Raw genomic sequence first — 18,947 nt, 5'->3', positions numbered from 1 at the left:
ACAGTGGGCGACCTCTGAACTGCCTGTCAGCATGGACACCAAAACCTGACCCCTGATACCTCTGGTGACCTCTGAACTGCCTGTCAGCATGGACACCAAAACCTGACCCCTGATACCTCTGGTGACCTCTGCAGAAACGCCTCTCTCTCTCCACCCTCCCTGTTAGAAGCTCGCCCAGACCAGACCAGACATCCAAGTGTGTCTACGACGGTGGAGGTAATGACTCCAACGGCTTTTTAAAATGTTAGCTTTGTTAGCGTCGTTGGCATCGGTAAACACAGATAACAGACGTGGACGATGATTCAACACATTTCACAACAGTGAGTGACTACATAGCGGTGGTGTGCAAGAGTCACACTGGTTTACAGCCAGAACTGGAGAGGCTGTTCAGCAGAAAAGTATTTTACAAGTGTCACAACGGGGTCTAGCTTCATCCAGTGACATGTCATTACAGTGTGAGTCACACGTTTGCTGTGAGCTGTCACATGACCAGAAGTAGCTTCAAGTTCCAAGCCCCCCCCCCCAATCAAAGAGGGTTAAAAGTACACTGGTACAATGCCTGACTCCTCTGTCTCTCTCTGAATGGCAGTGAGTGTATGAATCTCACACCTGGAGGGGGCGTGGCATCCAACACTTGCACCTGGAGGGGGCGTGGCATCCAACACTCGCACCTGGAGGGGTTGTGGCCTAAAATTGGTCAAACATACTTTTTCTAATCTCGTACTAATACGCACCTAATATCTTTTAAATCAATGAGAATGGGTTACGGAACCATGCTTTCACACAGCTACAGCTATCAGTATTGCGAAGGCCATGTTTGTGAGTTCAGTTCAGTCCTCACAGCTGACACAAGGGATATCCTGGGCACGATCTAAACTAAGTGAGTCTATTTAAACTTCAAAAAGCCTTGAGTTCATATTCAAAGCTTCGGGACATGCTTCTTTCCAAGTGTCGAGGCAACACCCATTATCCGCACACCGAAACAAGCAGCCTCTTACAACGCAAGCACATAATTACTGTCAAAAAAACAAATGCCTGCCTTTTAGAAGATAGACTCCTTGCGCTCGGCATTCCACTGCAGAATGAGGTGAGATTAGCGTCGCCAAAACCAATCAAACTACGGATGATGTTTATCCAATAAATAACTGAACTCTCGGTATCCTTGTAACTATGGTGTGTGCACTAGGCCTATCATAAAATATTGGTACACATGCCGGGGATCAAGCCAAGACCTGCGGTGATGTAAATCAAAGTGTTCTATTGAACAAGCCGATCAAGATCATGCTTGTCGTACACTTAATCCTAATGCCATCATGCATGGGCAGGATTAGACAGCGCTTTTAACTATGTTCCCACACCAATCTCCTCTTCCTGGTTGAAAAATCAACCCCTTACAGCTACTCTCCATTCAATCATTAATGACTAGAATACCACAGAAAACTGAAGCAAAGACTGAAACTAAATAATTGACACCAATTGAGATAGGCCTAGTTCTCATTTACAACCGTTACTTTATCACTTTTGTATATAAACAATGTTTCAGAAAGTTTACAATGTGCAGCCACATTTCTGTTCAATTGTCATCAAAAACCAGTTGTACTTCTAAAACATAGAAGCGGTGTAATTGACACGCATTTAAAACAAATGTGTCAGGGTATCACCATGTAAAACGTTCACTATGTGAGGGTGTGATTATTCGCTCGCACTTGCTTCAAACGCCGCTATTCCTTTTCTGTAAAGATGATCCAAGTTCACATAGGCTATAGGAAGCAACTTTCTACAGTTTCATTTCTCATATTTCAGATCTACATTTACAACAATAGGAATATTCCAAGCGTAGAGACCAGTCTACCCACCTTGCGGAAGAAATAATTTTCTTTCGAGTTAAGACAGAAGCGCGTGTGACCGTCGTACCGCAAGTTTTGGATTGAACTGAACTGAACGGAAAGACTTCCGTATTGCCCTGCCTTGTCTGGTCGGTAGGAGGTTGAGTCGCTGTTTCAGTGTTGGCACTTGATCCTGTGAAATACCGGAGAAAGTGACAGTTGAATGTTTTCCAGTAATTGAATAATAACTTAGATATAGTGTGTGCAAGTTAGTTTACCAAAATCTAGGCTATTGAGCTAGTTTGATCTAATAAATCTCTTCATGAAACAAGGGTTATTGTAATTTACACCAGACGGCAATGCAAACGGTTTTAGTAATAACCTAACTCAACATGAACTTGTAGAAACAATGCCTATAGCGAAGCCTAAACATGATAGCATGTTAAAAAGTATTTTAGGAGGAGCGATTTTTATTTTTGTAACTTTAAAGATGCCCTTTAATCAAAGTTTAATTAAGCCACACCGTTTTACCCAACCGGTAAATTATTTCTTATTCAGGCAATAGGCTATGTCACCCACTAGGCCTACTGTTTGGGCAAAACTGAAGGTGTTACAAGATCTTCGTTTAGGACGATAGATTCTTCCATTATAAAGAAGATGGTAATGAATTTGTGGATTCAAACTGAATTATTCATCAGACCCTATGAAGGGAATTTTGAATAGTAAGCTTATCTATGAGCTTAACTATCTGCTATGTCAATCAGTGACAGCGCATCAGCTTGTCTTGCGTCGGTGCGTGATGATGTAATTGTTTCCGTTAAATATCCCAGCAGGATTGCATACCTAGGATGGTATTGTAAGACCACAATAGAAATAGCGGTATTAGAGAATGCAGGCAAGTAAAAATAGCAGTGCAAACAAAGTTTAAAACAGGAGCACCCCATAAGGATATGAACTTTGATCCAGCAGCAATATTCCAGTAATGTTTCATTTGATCCTAAAACTTCTACAAAATATAGGCCTATAGAAATATAATTAGGCCTAGTTCTTAGGAGAACCTGAAAAATCAGTCGTGGTCTTGTCTATTTGTCCCGTTTTTGTGTTTGTGATTTTGTTAGTAGCCTAGGCTATTTTATTATCCACTGGAAATATATGTTCGGTCACAATCGGGGAACTTGTTCATGTCGAAGGCACAGTCATGATACGTCCTCTTGTGGACAAAGTTAGGCACTTAACAAGGCCCAGATTTCTGCGCATTCAACAGCTCAGTGACTTCAAGACTCCACTCAGAATAGGCTACTCAGAAATAGTATTTTATCAAAGCTATTTATGAATATTCAGTCGAGTTGTTGCCTTATCTGAATAAATGAATGAATATGAAACACATTCACATATAAAACGTTCACACACACCCATACTACTGAAAACTCACATCCACATGTGAAATGCAGGGGCGTCGTTAGGCCCCCCTAAAATGTTGACATTATTGGCTGTAAATATTATTTTTTTTGAAAGGTTGGAAAAATATTTTCGAAAAAAAGTTTTGATTATTTCTTTCTTTTTTACACTACATTCTCAAAGCTTCTTACTCGTCCTTAAGAAACTTGAGCGTTTCATTTGAGTGTGGGAATGTTCAAACATTTCACGTGAATGCGTTTCATATGTGTCGATGCTAGCAGTGGCAAAAATCTGCTATCAACTTGGGGGGGACAATTATATGACATTTTCTCAAGAGCAAGAGGGGGACCTCAAAATTACTGCTGTAACACATCACATTAAACAAGCGCCATTGTGTCCATAATCAGCAAAGCGCTTTCATTGTATTATTAATATTATTGATAATATTGCATGACGTGCATAGGCGGAAATCCGGGATTTCCGCCTATGGATGCTAGCATTTCATACATGTGGATGTGAGTTTTTAGTTTTTAGGCCCCTCATAGAACCGCAACGCACAACATCACACCGCGCGGCCTACTCACAGTAGGCCAATTAATGCTTTTTTTTTTATGCAATTAATGGTTAGTGGGTTTTAACTTTTTAACTTTTTACTGAGGGGCCTTTTCCAAAACAATTATTCTTCAGTTCAAGAGTGACAACACACACGAGCACTAAATATATCAAAGGCCAGTTGAGAGGAGATTCGAGCACTAAAGACGAGTGTTTGCATTCAAGCTAATCTCATATTTCGGGAGGACCTTCAAAGAGGGTAATAGAGCGGAGCTAAAGTTGCGGCTAACTACAGTCTCCCTGCACTTTTGAGGCGATGTTCGATGAAAAAAGAAGAGATGCCTCGCGGCCAGAGAATTTCGTCGGGGTTGAAATACAGGTCATCAGCTGGTAATCTCGGAGGTGTTTCAATACGGACATGAAAGGCAATATTGAGGATCCCCATGCGGTTCCAGGGTTGAAGAATCTGAAGAGAGAGGAAGGGGGTTGGGAGCACTCACCACACCCGCGGTAGTAAATGTACCAAAAAATATCACCCTATAATCTAACACGGTTTCCTCTGCAGCGAATTTATGACCCGCGAGACGAATTGTGATTAAGATGCTTATTGTCTTTAAGAGTTTAGTGTTTTCAATATAGTGCAAGATGTGTGTGAACGCTCCCACTCTCTGACGTTTACTCAATACTGCTCTGCTGGGATTCACGTTTATCGAACTGGACTCGAGGAAGGTTCGCTTCGTGTCACTGCGCTTGAATGGACCGCGCTTATAAAACCAGGTAGTTTGTCGATCATTGGACAACATCGTAAGATGGAACTGTTGTAGAACACATGGCATGTGAAACGAAATATGAACTAATATATAGGCCTACTACAGTCTTACTTTGTGATGTGACCAGTACCATACAGATCATTCCTTGACTGACCACCGAAATATATGTCTGCTAGTTTCTGAATGCACCAGTTACAGTACGTCGCTTTACATAAAACCATTAGGAGACACTCTTTGTTGAATGTAGCATCAGTTACTCTCTGAACAGCGACAAACCTACTGCAAATCTCGATTTAAACGAACCCGTTAATTTATAGGAATACACACCACGCAATGGGTGCAACATGTTATGTGGGGCCTCAGATGTTGTGTGACGCAGCTGGGCGTAGTGTGTTTTCCTTCTTGTCCTAAACTGATGTGAAGACCGGCGTGATAATGCTTGGAGACAAGCAGGGGAGCTATGGAAGCGTTGATCTGGATTAGAACTCGGTTATAGAAGTGAAGATCATACACGTCTGACCTCATTACATTACTCCGGATCAACTGCAAGCGACGCCGCACATGCTGTATCTCGGAAGCCAGAAACACAACATGTCTGCTTTATCAGCTGATATCCCGACCTTCCTAAGTAGTTATGTTTGAACCAGACTTAGTTAACGACATATTTTATAATCCATCCCAACCCCATTTCTCCCAGAATACATGAAGTACAAATTCATTTAATAGGATTCTCACAGAAAATACAAGTTTTGGGTGCCCTCTGAACACATCATATGACACAAACTGTGACACGTGTGACACACGTATACGTGTGTCACACGTGTCACAGTTTGTCTCATAATAAAACAACGATCAGTAAATCCAACATGACATGACTAAACCAGACATGCCTAAGCTAAGACAATGTGTAAAACAAGTTTTGAACAAAATAATAGGCTCGATCACTCACAATCTAGTTCGGTCACTCACAATATTCAAACATCAAAGTACGATCTGATTGTCTCCGGACCGTAAATAAAAAATACATGTCAAATTTGGACCCGTTTGTGTTGACACAATCAATCCTACATCAATAACCACGAAGAGTTGTTTAGTTTGATCTGCATGTGTATTGCATTTGGCCACACACACAATAGTAAGAAAACAAGTGATCACAGTGAAAGGTAAAATATGAAAACCATCTTTAGATCAGTGTTATGGACTATGCTATATTGCTCAAACCTTCTACATTTAGTCATTTAGCAGACGCTCTTATCCAGAGCGACTTTCTTCTTATCCAGAGCGACTTACTTGGTTCACTTATCACTGCCGAATACTTGATTTAATCTACTCTGTCTAATGATACCAGTTCAATAAAAACCATCGGATCAGATGTGGAATATGAGGCAGGTGAAATACACCCTTGCACATGAACAAAAACGTTCAAAACAAGGATGTATATTGACCCCGGCCTGCAATGTAGTGCCTCTCTCTCTCTCTCTCTCTCTCTCTCTCTCTCTCTCTCTCTCTCTCTCTCTCTCTCTCTCTCTCTCTCGCTCTCTCGCTCTCTCTCACGCTCTCTCTCTCTCTCTCTCTCTCTCTCGTTTCACGAGAGGAATTTCTCCATGGACTCCAGTATCTCCGTGGAGCAGTTGAGAGTCTTCAGTCCCAGCAGCAGGTCCCCCTGGTGGGCATGTGGGCTGTGTTTGTCCCCGATAAACCCCCCCTCCGTCAGGTTGCACTCTGGCATGGAGTCGCCAGAGTCACAGAGCTCACAGTCCCCGGCCCAGTCCAGGCCTCGGCCGGGGGAGTGGGGCTTTAAGAGGTCCTGCTCCTCCTCCTTCTTATCCTCCTCCTCCTCTTTCCCCTGGCCGACCCCTCCCTGAGTCCCCTCCTCCTCCTTCACCTCCTCCTCCTTCACCTCCTCCTCCTTCACCTCCTCCTCCTTCACCTCCTTCACCTCCTTCACCTCCTCCTCCTTCACCTCCTCCTCCTTCACCTCCTCCTGCCACCTCAGGGCGGTCGCGTCCCCGGTCACAAGGAGAGGCAGGGCGGCCATGTTGACTGAGTCCGATGCCAGGTCAGGGTCGCAGCTGCTCAGCAACCCTCTCTCTGGGATGGGAGCCTGGAGGGGACACACAGTGTGAGATGAACCTAACCGAATGGGACATGCTCTTTTTTTGTCTTCCTCACCCTTTTTGGAATCACAGACTGACTGTTTGAGTGTTCACAGGAGGGGAATCTCTTTTTTTATCTTACGTCTCCCTCAGATTTGTCTACCTCCCTATTGTTTGTCTGTTTGTTTCTAAATAAAGGAGCCTTGAGGGAGAGAGAAATCTAAGCACCTGTCTCCTCTGTTTTCTGTTGCGTATAATCTTACTTGGGTATGTGTAGCTGTCTTACTGGTGGTAACCTTTTTCCAACTCTAATACAGATCACAAGGTAACAAGTTCAAATCCCACTTCTCAAAGTTGCTTTGGATCAAAGCTTTTGCTAAATAAACACGCTATTACTATTATTAGTAGTAGTAGTACTGTTATCATTCTTATTATTAATAAGATGGAGCCAGTCAAGGAACACATACCGTACCTCCTGGTAGTGGCCGGGCCTGGTCCTGGTCTGCAGGATGGCCTGTCGCTTGTCATTCTCCCTCAGACCCCCCGAGGAGTGGCTGGTCCTCAGCACCTGGCCCTGCTTGCCCAGGGGGTCCAGCTCCACGTCGCTCCACACCTGCTGCGGCACCGCACACACACACAGCAGCAGGGGTTAAAGGTCAGATAGATCGCCCGGCGTGAGAAGGGGGCACTACCTCAGAGGCTGTGTGGACGTCACCCGGTTATTGTCGTTTGGGACCGGTACAGGTACTTTGGGATTATTTGGTCGTGCTTCTCTTGACAGTTTCCTAGCCTCCTATCTAAACCTATTCTCAATAATCCCAATTTATAAGACTTTAGTCCTAATCCTATCTGAGGACCTCGTATTAGCATAAACATAGGGGTACAAACAGAGGGTTTGTAAGATGAATGTGTAAGATTGTGTGTGTGAGATGTGTGTGTGACACAAGTGTGTGTACAGAGTGTGTGTAGGCATGCTGGCCTTCTGGGGTCGTGGAGTTAGTTAAGAGGCCTGAGGTGTTTGGAAGTTTTTGTCAAAGCCAGCATAACGTCTTTGTCATCATCTTTGCAGCTGTGCTCTGTACACACACACACACATTCACACGTCCACAAACGCACATACAGGCACACGACCACAGACGCATTGCCTCTTAGGTTATGAATGCCTCGGTCTTCTACAGCTTTAGAGAAGACGGTCTCAGCAGCATTGTGTGGTAAGTCTCGTGTCATGTAACAGGTTGTTCTCTCCTCATGTAGCGCAAGTGATCTTTGTTTCAGTATTGTGAGGATTAAGAAAATTACACAGCAAGGAAAGAAGGAAGTGGTGTGACACATTGCTGTCGTGTACTTAAGTATCTCTTCCTCTTCCTCGCTCCTGAGTGCCATCTCTGTGTTTCTCTCTCTCTCCCTACTCCCTTCCTCACTCTCTTCACCTCCTCTCTCCCTACTCCCTTCCTCACTCTCTTCACCTCCCCTCTCCCTACTCCCTTCCTCACTCTCTTCACCTCCTCTCTCCCTACTCCCTTCCTCACTCTCTTCACCTCCCCTCTCCCTACTCCCTTCCTCACTCTCTTCACCTCCCCTCTCCCTACTCCCTTCCTCACTCTCTTCACCTCCCCTCTCCCTACTCCCTTCCTCACTCTCTTCACCTCCCCTCTCCCTACTCCCTTCCTCACACTCTTCACCTCCCCTCTCCCTACTCCCTTCCTCACTCTCTTCACCTCCCCTCTCCCTACTCCCTTCCTCACTCTCTTCACCTCCCCTCTCCCTACTCCCTTCCTCACTCTCTTCACCTCCCCTCTCCCTACTCCCTTCCTCACACTCTTCACCTCCCCTCTCCCTACTCCCTTCCTCACTCTCTTCACCTCCTCTCTCCCTACTCCCTTCCTCACTCTCTTCACCTCCCCTCTCCCTACTCCCTTCCTCACTCTCTTCACCTCCCCTCTCCCTACTCCCTTCCTCACACTCTTCACCTCCCCTCTCCCTACTCCCTTCCTCACTCTCTTCACCTCCCCTCTCCCTACTCCCTTCCTCACACTCTTCACCTCCCCTCTCCCTACTCCCTTCCTCACTCTCTTCACCTCCTCTCTCCCTACTCCCTTCCTCACTCTCTTCACCTCCCCTCTCCCTACTCCCTTCCTCACTCTCTTCACCTCCCCTCTCCCTACTCCCTTCCTCACTCTCTTCACCTCCCCTCTCCCTACTCCCTTCCTCACTCTCTTCACCTCCCCTCTCCCTACTCCCTTCCTCACTCTCTTCACCTCCCCTCTCCCTACTCCCTTCCTCACTCTCTTCACCTCCCCTCTCCCTACTCCCTTCCTCACTCTCTTCACCTCCCCTCTCCCTACTCCCTTCCTCACTCTCTTCACCTCCCCTCTCCCTACTCCCTTCCTCACTCTCTTCACCTCCCCTCTCCCTACTCCCTTCCTCACTCTCTTCAGCTCCCCTCTCCCTACTCCCTTCCTCACACTCTTCACCTCCTCTCCCACCGTTGCTCCTCTCAGGTCACCAGACACACATGCTGAACATGTCCGCTAGCACAGAGGAGGGAGGGAGGGAGGGAGGGAGGGGGGGGAGTCTCATTCAGCTCTTCTCACAGTTGTGAGAAAGCCCAGAGCTGTCATGAGACCAAAACAATTGTTTCCCAGAAAAACGTTTCCAGGAATCCTCTATTAGAAGTTCCTGGAAGGTTTCTTAACCCTTGTGTTATCTTCGGGTCATTCTGACCCATCAGTCATTGTGACCCACCGTCGTATTGTGACAAATTTACCTCATACAAAAACAAAGTGAAGCATTTTCTTTTAACTGTCGGGCTGTCTCAGACCCCCCACATTGGAATGGTTAAAAGAAAATTATTTGTATTTGTTTTTGTATTGGGTAAAATTGGGTAAACACAACAATGGTTCGTTATGAACCTTTGGGTCATGTGACCCGAAGGCAGCACGAGGGTTAAGAAGAGGCTGGGTGAACAAAACCAGGGTAGCCAGCTAGTGTTGGACCCTGTCTCAGGGTGCGACAAACAAAGGTACAACTATAATCAACCAATAATCATACGATTAAATATTTGCTACTGCTAAATGTCAAACCTGGACCTCAAACTATATCGGCCATTCATAGAAATGTGCGCATGGAGAGAGCAACCAAGATAGAGAGAGAGACATAGAGAGAGACAGAGAGAGAGACATAGAGATAGAGAGAGAGACATAGAGAGAGACAGAGAGAGACAGAGACAGATAGAGAGATAGAGAGAGAGACATAGAGAGAGAGAGACAGAAAGAAACAGAGAGAGAGACAGAGAGAGAGACATAGAGACAGATAGAGAGACAGAGAGAGAGACATAGAGAGAGACAGATAGAGAGAGAGACATAGAGAGAGACAGATAGAAAGATAGAGACACAGAGAGACAGAGCCTCTTCTTCCCCACGTCAATGTGGAAAATTAGCATTTTTCTTTCAGAATCTCCCTCAGGTCTGCCCATACTAGCCCTCACAACCCTCTCACAACCCCCGAGCACAAGAGTAACCAGCAGACAGCTGGGGGGGCCGTCACTGAAGGATGTCGATATCCTCCCCCCCCCCCCCCCGCCTCCCTGGCCCCTCTCCCTTCATTGCCCCCCACTCGCTCAGCCCCCCCGAACCCCTCCCGCCCTCTTGACTCACCTTGTCCCCTGTGGACATGGAGGAGACGCGGTGGAACTTGGTCTTGGAGCTGGAGGACTGTCTGCTGAGCATGGAGTCCCTGAAGGACGACTCGCTGTTGGACACGGAGATGCAGTCTTTCCTGGGGGGTAGGGCCAGGCAGTGCAGGCAGGGGACTCTCTCAGACAGGGTATCTCTGACGGGAGGAATGGATGGATTTATGAATACATAGGTAGGCAGACAGACAGACAGGCAGGCAGACAGACAGGGGATAGTATAAGACAGATAGGTGTGTGTGTGTGTGTGGGTGTGAGTAAGCGTGTTTGCGTGTTTGTGGCTTGAACGACTCACCTGTAGTTGGTGTGGATGATGGCGTAAATGAAGGGGTTGTAGATAGCTGACGCTTTGGCTATGACAGCCGGAACAGCCTTGGAATAGGGACTGAGGACGCTGGCATATCTGGAACACACAAACATTCCACACAGTGCTAGTCGATGTGTGTGAGAAAGCGCCTGCATAAGTGTGTGTAAGCATGCATGCGCGCGTGTCTAAGTGTGTGTGACTGCGCGTCTAATCGATGTGTGCAAGTGCGTGCATGGAGTGTGTGTAGGCGTGCATATGTGCGTTTCAAAGCGTGGGTGTAGAGTTCGAGCATGAGTGTGTGTCTGTGTGTGCTTGTGGAAGTCGATGGTCAGTCATGTGTTTCTGCCTCAGTCAGCAGGGTCTGTTTCCCTGGTGGGTCTGTGCGGGCTGTGTCGTGCTGGCTACAGTGCTCCCCAGTGACCCCTAGGTGTTGCACACTGAGCAGGAGGAATCACATGCTTGACGTTCCAGCTCTTCTCCGCCCGTCGCTTCCTATCCTCTCTCTCCGAACGAGACCAGGTCAACTCAGACCTCCATGCCCTCCCCTGCCCTCCCAGTTTTGTGTAATGTCGTAGCATTTAGCCTAAACAGATACCTGTAGCTTAGCATATCGCCCATCATGTATTCATTTAGGAGGCCCTTTTATCAAAAAATACAGATAGAGTGGGATTCGAACCTGAAACGTCTCGGACATTGGTAAATCATCGAGCTATAGCCCTCAATTAGATTTTGCGGGGTGTTGTCGTGTTTGACGGCTGCAGCATGGGTGAAACGTCAGAGCCCTCGGGGAGGGGGAACGTGGACCAGCGCGAGGTGAGGCCTTCCCTACCCGGCCCAGGCGATGAGGGTGACGCAGGCGTATGGGGACCAGGACAGGACGTAGACGATGATGACCACGGACGCTATCTTGGCCAGTTTCCACTCCGTCTTGATGGACTGCTGCTGGATCAGGGTGGACTTCCTCACGTGGGAGCCCAGCTTCTCCATATCCCTGGAAGGGGGGGGGAACAGGCGGTGCCTGGGGGTGAGAGCAACTGGGCGTGTGTGTGTGGGTATCTGTGTGTGTGTATGTGTGTGTGTTTGTGTGTGTACGTGTGTATGTGTGTGTGTGTGTGTGGGTGTGTGTGTGTGTGTGGGTATCTGTGTGTGTGAGGGTGTGTGTGTGTGTGTCTGTGTGTCTGTGTGTGAGGGTGTGTGTGTGTGTGTCTGTGTGTGTGTGTGTGTGTGCGTGCATTTGCTCACCTGCTGGCGTTGCGGATAGCCAGGAACATGCAGAGGTAGCAGTAGAGGATGACTCCCAGGGGCAGGAAGAAGACGAAACAGCACAGCATGAGTGTGTAGCTCTTATTGGCTGGCGTGGAGGTCACATAGTCCCACGTGCATGATGTCATCAGGCCCTCAGGGATGTAGGAACCTGGAGGGCAGTCCGGCAGGAGGAGGAGGATCGTAAGTGTGTGTTTGTGTGTGTGTGTGTGTGTGTGTGCATTTACACAAGTGTGTGTGCCAAGCCTGAAGTAAAGGAAGGTTGGGACGGATGGAGGGAAGAACCGAGGGATGGAGGTAAGAACCGAGGGAAGAGAAGGGTGAACTCACTCCAGCCCAGCAGAGGCGCCAGGCTCCAGGCCAGAGAGTAGAGCCACACCAGCAGGATGATGAGGAGGGTTCGCCGCCTGGACGTCCAGCGAATGGCCTGCAAGGGCTTGGTGATGACGATGTAGCGGTCGATGGAGATGGCTAGCAGGTTGATCATGGATGTTATCCCAAACAAGGCCCCACAGAAGGCGTACATCTTACAGCCTGAAGAGAAATAAATTAATTGTTAATCCAGAAAGCAGACATTTTTTAATCGGTGTAAAAATATATTCAATAAAATGTAGGAGGAATAAAATCAGAGGAGGAAAAATAAGTCAATATCAGAGGAGGAAAAACATTGTAATAAACATTTATATTATTTATATATAATAATATAAAATCTTAAAGGATTTTTTTTGAATGATCCTTTCTGACCAGAGATTGCATTTTTAGTTTCATTGTAGGACCCTAAAAATGATTTAGTGAACATAAAAAAATATCATGAAGGTCAGAGCTACCTGTCTCCCCGAACGCCCATTCTTTGTACAGACAGTTGACGAAGAAGATGGGTGACTGCGTGATGGCCATGAGGAAGTCGCTTACAGCCAGGTTCATGATGAAGTAGTTGGGCGGTGTCCGTAGCTTCTTGTCACTGAAACAGAGAACAAGGGCTCGGGTTTCTGAACGACAGGACCCTCACTGAACTGCACCTTCTGAGGTTTCTATTTCTAGTTTTCTATGTCATTTTTACTCTATTGGATTTTATTGATAGACTTAACTAAGGAAATAGGTTGGTGGGTTGTTTGTGCCGATCTGGGGGCAGCTGCGATTGTGACGCCCTCTGTGACATTGCTTGTTAAAAGAAAAACGCTATAAAACTAACATTTTGATTTCATCTGACCTAGACTCAGACAGGAATCCTTGGTTCTGTAACGATGCTCCAGCATTGTCAGCTGTCAGTAGAGTTACCAGCACTGCCGACACCACTATTATTTTGATTACTGACCACCCATTAATCCTGCAGGAACACAATTCACCATAAGTGATCCTCCGCCAGCTACCTTCCCCCATATCCCACAAATCCATCAACCCATCTAGAAATGCTTCTGTATTCCAGGAACTCTCTACACTTGCCCAAAACCCATTTATGAGGTTTATCAATGCTTACATACTGTATATTGAGATACAACTGCAAGCGGCAGTTAAGTCTACATTTCATGTTGTGGAAAGCATCGAGGGCTCTTCTTCTAGTGCAGTGCAGACACAGTTACTGCATGGCCTGGTTCTCTGGTCATGTTACTGCATGGCCTGGTTCTCTGGTCATGTAATTGTAATTCCAGAGTGTTGTTGACATGGTTGTCAGAGGCACTGAGCAGAGCAGCGCCCTTATAGATCCATCATTATGGACACATGTAACAGATGAAACCGACTGTTGTGTCTCACAAATAGTGAGGTGTCGCTCTATACAAATAAAAAATAAGCGAAAAAAAAAGAAAAACGCTTCAACGGTTATTCCAGGCATCATTCCAAGGTCTTCGCTGCACATCACTATGGGAAGGAGAAGAGGTGGGGGGAGTGAGTGTGTGTGTGTGTGTGTGCGTGTGTCTGTCTGTGTTGAGGAGGGGTGGTAGACAGATTGTACAGTCACATTCTCACTCGGTCCCTCCCCTGCTCGCTGACCCGACATCCTACGTGAAGGTCACAAGAGATTCTCAACCAATCAATGTTGATAATGTATTCGGGCCCAGCGTGAGACAGTCGATAGGCGGTTTGTGGATCGTGGTGCCATGTTCCCATTTTGCCCGCGGGGGCATACACATACTGAGTCATGAAACAAACCTAGGGAGTCAGGTGGCTGAGTGGTGAGGGAATCGGGCTAGTAATCCGAAGGTTGCCAGTTCGCTTCCCGGTCATGCCAACTGACGTTGTGTCCTTGGGCAAGGCACTTCACGCCTCAAGTCGCGCGCTGAAATCCTTCCATCACGACCAGTAGACGCCTGCAGCTCAGCTGACTAAATCCTACGCTGTTAAATCAACTTGCTGCTGGTTAACTCCTTCTCGGGATAAAGCATTTCCCTCAAGGCTCCTTAAATAATGACAGGTTTAAATGCAGGCCTTGTAATTCTGAACTTGATAGTACTGCGCGAAATGTTACACTTTAGAGGTCCACGGCGCCCTTTGATGTTGCTCATGTGTAACGTTTTCCGCAATCTGTGTCAGTGAGCATTGCACGGTCGCTGACGTTCGCCAGACACTTTGATCTAAAACGCCAAACATTTTCAACTCCGCAAAACGGACAAATCCCAAACACACGTAGAATGTGATGCACACGCAGGCGCACCCGAGCATTCAGTAAACGCACACACTCGCACACACAGACTGTAAAAGCACACTCACACACATATAGCCTACTGTACACACCCACGCGCCCAGTGCAGGCCCATTCTACTTGTTACTCTCTCAGGGTACATTTAGTGCACGTTCCAATTAAGGTCAAAGACTCAATGACTTTATATCATTACGTAACACCTGTGTTGCCAGTGACATAAACAGTAATACAATGATGTAATTAGCTTAGATCGACAGTGCTACATTGTACAGCTTCCTCGGAGGACAATTAATGTTTTATATTGCTTCGCGGTAAAATAGAAAGCAATCTTTTGGAGGAAAAAATCATAAAAAGAAAACATTAAAAAATCATACATCACCGAAGATATATTGTGAATCACTGCGTGCTCTATGGCGCGCGGTAGGCTATAGCTGCGCCGCCGTTATGATCAAGATTTCTGACGGGCAGAGCTCATACAATTACATGAGCTGTTCAGTCAAGAAAAACTAATACAGCAACTCACGCTGTTCTGTGTGTCGTTCCCTGCTCTGAGCTAAAACATTCAGATGTTCCTGTTGCCTCTGTGTTCTGGGGAGGGATGAGTAACGAGGGCAGGTGGAGGGAGAAGAGAACAGGAGGGAGGAGAGGAGAAGGAGGAGAGGAAAATGGAGGAGAGGAAGGAGATTAGAGGAGAGGGAGGAGAGGTGAAGGGAGGAGAGGAGAATGGAGGAGAGGAAGGAGATGAGAGGCGAGGGAGGAGAGGAGAAGGGAGGAGAGGAGAAGGGAGGAGAGGAGAATGGAGGAGAGGAAGGAGATGAGAGGCGAGGGAGGAGAGGAGAAGGGAGGAGAGGAGAATGGAGGAGAGGAAGGAGATGAGAGGCGAGGGAGGAGAGGAGAAGGGAGGAGAGGAGAAGGGAGGAGAGGAGAAGGGAGGAGAGGTGAAGGGAGGAGAGGAGAAGGGAGGAGAGGTGAAGGGAGGAGAGGAGAAGGGAGGAGAGGAGAAGGGAGGAGAGGAGAAGGGAGGAGAGGTGAAGGGAGGAGAGGAGAAGGGAGGAGAGGAGAAGGGAGGAGAGGTGAAGGGAGGAGAGGAGAAGGGAGGAGAGGAGAAGGGAGGAGAGGTGAAGGGAGGAGAGGAGAAGGGAGGAGAGGTGAAGGGAGGAGAGGAGAAGGGAGGAGAGGTGAAGGGAGGAGAGGAGAAGGGAGGAGAGGTGAAGGGAGGAGAGGAGAAGGGAGGAGAGGTGAAGGGAGGAGAGAAGAAGGGAGGAGAGGTGAAGGGAGGAGAGGAGAAGGGAGGAGAAGTGAAGGGAGGAGAGGAGAAGGGAGGAGAGGTGAAGGGAGGAGAGGAGAGGAGAAGGGAGGAGAGGAGAAGGGAGGAGAGGTGAAGGGAGGAGAGGAGAAGGGAGGAGAGGAGAAGGGAGGAGAGGTGAAGGGAGGAGAGGAGAAGGGAGGAGAGGTGAAGGGAGGAGAGGAAGGAGATGAGAGGCGAGGGAGGAGAGGAGAAGGGAGGAGAGGAGAATGGAGGAGAGGAAGGAGATGAGAGGCGAGGGAGGAGAGGAGAAGGGAGGAGAGGAGAAGGGAGGAGAGGAGAAGGGAGGAGAGGTGAAGGGAGGAGAGGAGAAGGGAGGAGAGGTGAAGGGAGGAGAGGAGAAGGGAGGAGAGGAGAAGGGAGGAGAGGAGAAGGGAGGAGAGGTGAAGGGAGGAGAGGAGAAGGGAGGAGAGGAGAAGGGAGGAGAGGTGAAGGGAGGAGAGGAGAAGGGAGGAGAGGAGAAGGGAGGAGAGGTGAAGGGAGGAGAGGAGAAGGGAGGAGAGGTGAAGGGAGGAGAGGAGAAGGGAGGAGAGGTGAAGGGAGGAGAGGAGAAGGGAGGAGAGGTGAAGGGAGGAGAGGAGAAGGGAGGAGAGGTGAAGGGAGGAGAGAAGAAGGGAGGAGAGGTGAAGGGAGGAGAGGAGAAGGGAGGAGAAGTGAAGGGAGGAGAGGAGAAGGGAGGAGAGGTGAAGGGAGGAGAGGAGAAGGGAGGAGAGGAGAAGGGAGGAGAGGTGAAGGGAGGAGAGGAGAAGGGAGGAGAGGAGAAGGGAGGAGAGGTGAAGGGAGGAGAGGAGAAGGGAGGAGAGGTGAAGGGAGGAGAGAAGAAGGGAGGAGAGGTGAAGGGAGGAGAGGTGAAGGGAGGAGAGGAAAAGGGAGGATACGGTAATAGAGGAGAAGGTGGAGAGGAAGGGAGAGGAGAGGGAGGAGACGCGAGGATAGCAACAAGAGTCATGTAGCAGCAACATCACTCCAAACTCCTCCTAATGTACAAAGCATGTCATGGACCCAGAGGAATCTCTTCCCATCGCTGGACTGACTCCTGCAAACCTGGCAACCCCCCACCCATCCCCCCTTCTGAGTCCCCGGGATGGACACACAGGCACACCCTCATCTCAGGACATCGCAGGCCGAACACGTCCCAGAGCGACACCTCATGGCTCAGCTCTAAATTGCTGCATGTCACTGGGTTGAATCAGATCACTGGCCATCCAAGCCACACACACGGGCTCAGTACAGATGTGAAAAAAAAACCCACACAGAGATGAGCCCCATAACCGTGAGTGGCACTCAAGAACTAACACCGCCGCTCGCCCCCCCTCCACGTTTAACTCTTCCCTAGAACCGTGTCACCTTCTGCTCGCATACAGGAGAGGAAGGGAGGGGAGAGGGGAGAGGAGGGGAGGGGAGAAGAAGAGGAGATGAGGGTAGAGGAGAGCTGTAACCGTGAGTGGCACTCATAGCCCTCCATACCCCCCCACCCTCCCCCTAAAGGTAATCTCTAGAACCCTGTCAACGTTCATTACACATACAGAATAGTGGGCTACAAGGTGAACTAAAATGCCACAGCGCTGCTTGGTCAAGCACGTCCCATCTCCCTGACCGAGCAGCGAGCCTTCTGTCCTGTCAGCCAGCGTTAGCAGCTAGCTGTGTCGCTCGCAGCGGCTACGAAAATAAGACTTGAGTGTCAGGAGCAGCGCTGTGTCATGGCAGATAAACGTCAACGGCACACCAGCAGTCTTTACACGGCCCAATCTGACGCAAGGAAGCAGAGCGCTGTCACCCGGCGAGCGGGCGAGGTTCCTGTTCCCTCGGCTGGCTGGTGACGATGGAGGAGCGCCACGGCTTATGGAGGAGGACTTGCGAAGGCCTCGGGGGAAACTTGTACTGTTAGACCCCATGGGTGTTCCTCCCCTCCCCCCCTCCCTACCTCCCACCCTTTCTAATCCCTCCCTCCCTCATGCCTTCTCTCTCTTCCCTCCGTTTGTCCTCCCTTCCCACACCCACCCACCCCCTCCCTCCCTCATCCCTCCCTCCATCCCTCCTCTCTTCCCTCCCTTCCCACACCCACCCCCTCCCTCCCTCATCCCTCCCTCCATCCCTCCTCTCTTCCCTCCCTTCCCACACACCCACCCCCTGCTTTCCTCCATCCCTGGCCCTCCCATCCCCCTTCTCTCTCCCTCCCCCAATCCCCCCACTCCCTCCCTCTGACCTACCAGAAGAAGGCGTACATGACCAGGACGTTGCCACCGACGCCCAGCGCCCCGATCACCAGAACGAAAAAGGCCACGATGTAGTGGGCCTGGTCCGGAACGTCCACCTTCCGGAAGAATCCTCGATCCATGGTGTCCATGTCAGCTGTGGTCATGCAACAACACACAGAAACCAGCCTGTCAGCTACAGAATTATACCAGCCTCTCAAACACAACATTATACCAGCTTGTCAACTATAGGATTCTACAAGCCTGTCAAGTATAGAATTATACCAGCCTGCCAACTATGGAATGATACAAGCCTGTCAGCTATATAATTATATAGGACAGCATACAGAAACCACTGGGTTTACACAGAGAAAACCAGCATGTGAGCTATAGAATTATATAAGACTGCACAGAAAGGGAAGCACCCAATCAGAATTCAGGAATTAGGAACCGAAGGCCTTCGGACATTCTGCTCTCCACTCCAACATCTCACTCACATCCTCCACCCCTCTTAACACAAGCTGTCATCTGTCAGGTTTCAGTTTATCTCTCTCTCTTTTTGTCTGTCTCTCTACCTTGCTAGAAAAGCTGAACATTTGTTGTGTTGGTGAACTCTTATCTGGTGTTGTTTGGATCATTAATGTTACATTTATGTTTTATTCATTTTGATTTATCCAAGGTTTTATCCTTCTATCCTCAACACTTTTAAACCTTTAGCTCATGTTTATCTCATAACTAAAGATTCTTTGTCTTGCTCAGTTTTTCATAATTTATCAAAAGAAAATATAGTTATGCTATACACGTTCATAGTTATTTCACACCTCTGTTGCATGGGTGACGGTATGGAATATGAAGTATGTTACACTATGCTCTTCTCGGCTGGTGTTTGCGGTTTCTGTGAAGAT

At 48.2% G+C, this 18,947-nt stretch overlaps 1 protein-coding gene across 1 annotated transcript; it reads right to left on the bottom strand.

Moving 5' to 3' along the window:
- Positions 1-6,514: 6,514 nt before the first annotated feature.
- opn4xa (opsin 4xa) lies at positions 6,515-18,254 on the bottom strand. The gene is made up of 9 exons (XM_062477875.1): positions 18,058-18,254; positions 12,731-12,864; positions 12,234-12,437; positions 11,883-12,054; positions 11,470-11,631; positions 10,629-10,736; positions 10,299-10,473; positions 7,110-7,258; positions 6,515-6,650 (listed from the first exon to the last, which is right to left on the bottom strand). The coding sequence occupies exons 1-9, from the start codon at positions 18,207-18,209 to the stop codon at positions 6,623-6,625; spliced, it is 1,284 nt and encodes a 427-aa protein (XP_062333859.1). The 5' UTR covers positions 18,210-18,254; the 3' UTR covers positions 6,515-6,622.
- Between the last annotated feature and the right edge of the window lie 693 nt (positions 18,255-18,947).

Source organism: Osmerus eperlanus, chromosome 14 (genome assembly GCF_963692335.1).
Source record: "Osmerus eperlanus chromosome 14, fOsmEpe2.1, whole genome shotgun sequence".
Classification (NCBI taxonomy): Eukaryota; Metazoa; Chordata; class Actinopteri; order Osmeriformes; family Osmeridae; genus Osmerus; species Osmerus eperlanus.
Note: the sequence above shows the minus strand (reverse complement) of the source record. Positions and strands in the feature narration are given on the sequence as shown.

What these genes read in the sequence shown, in the direction of transcription:
- opn4xa (XM_062477875.1), bottom strand. Translation starts at nt 18,209, where the DNA reads ATGACCACAGCTGACATGGACACCATGGATCGAGGATTCTTCCGGAAG. An exon ending in GGCGCCTCTGCTGGGCTGGA is followed by an intron (nt 12,055 to 12,233) that starts GTGAGTTCACCC and finishes ACTGCCCTCCAG; the next exon opens with GTTCCTACATCCCTGAGGGC. An exon ending in ATCATCCACACCAACTACAG is followed by an intron (nt 10,474 to 10,628) that starts GTGAGTCGTTCA and finishes TCCTCCCGTCAG; the next exon opens with AGATACCCTGTCTGAGAGAG.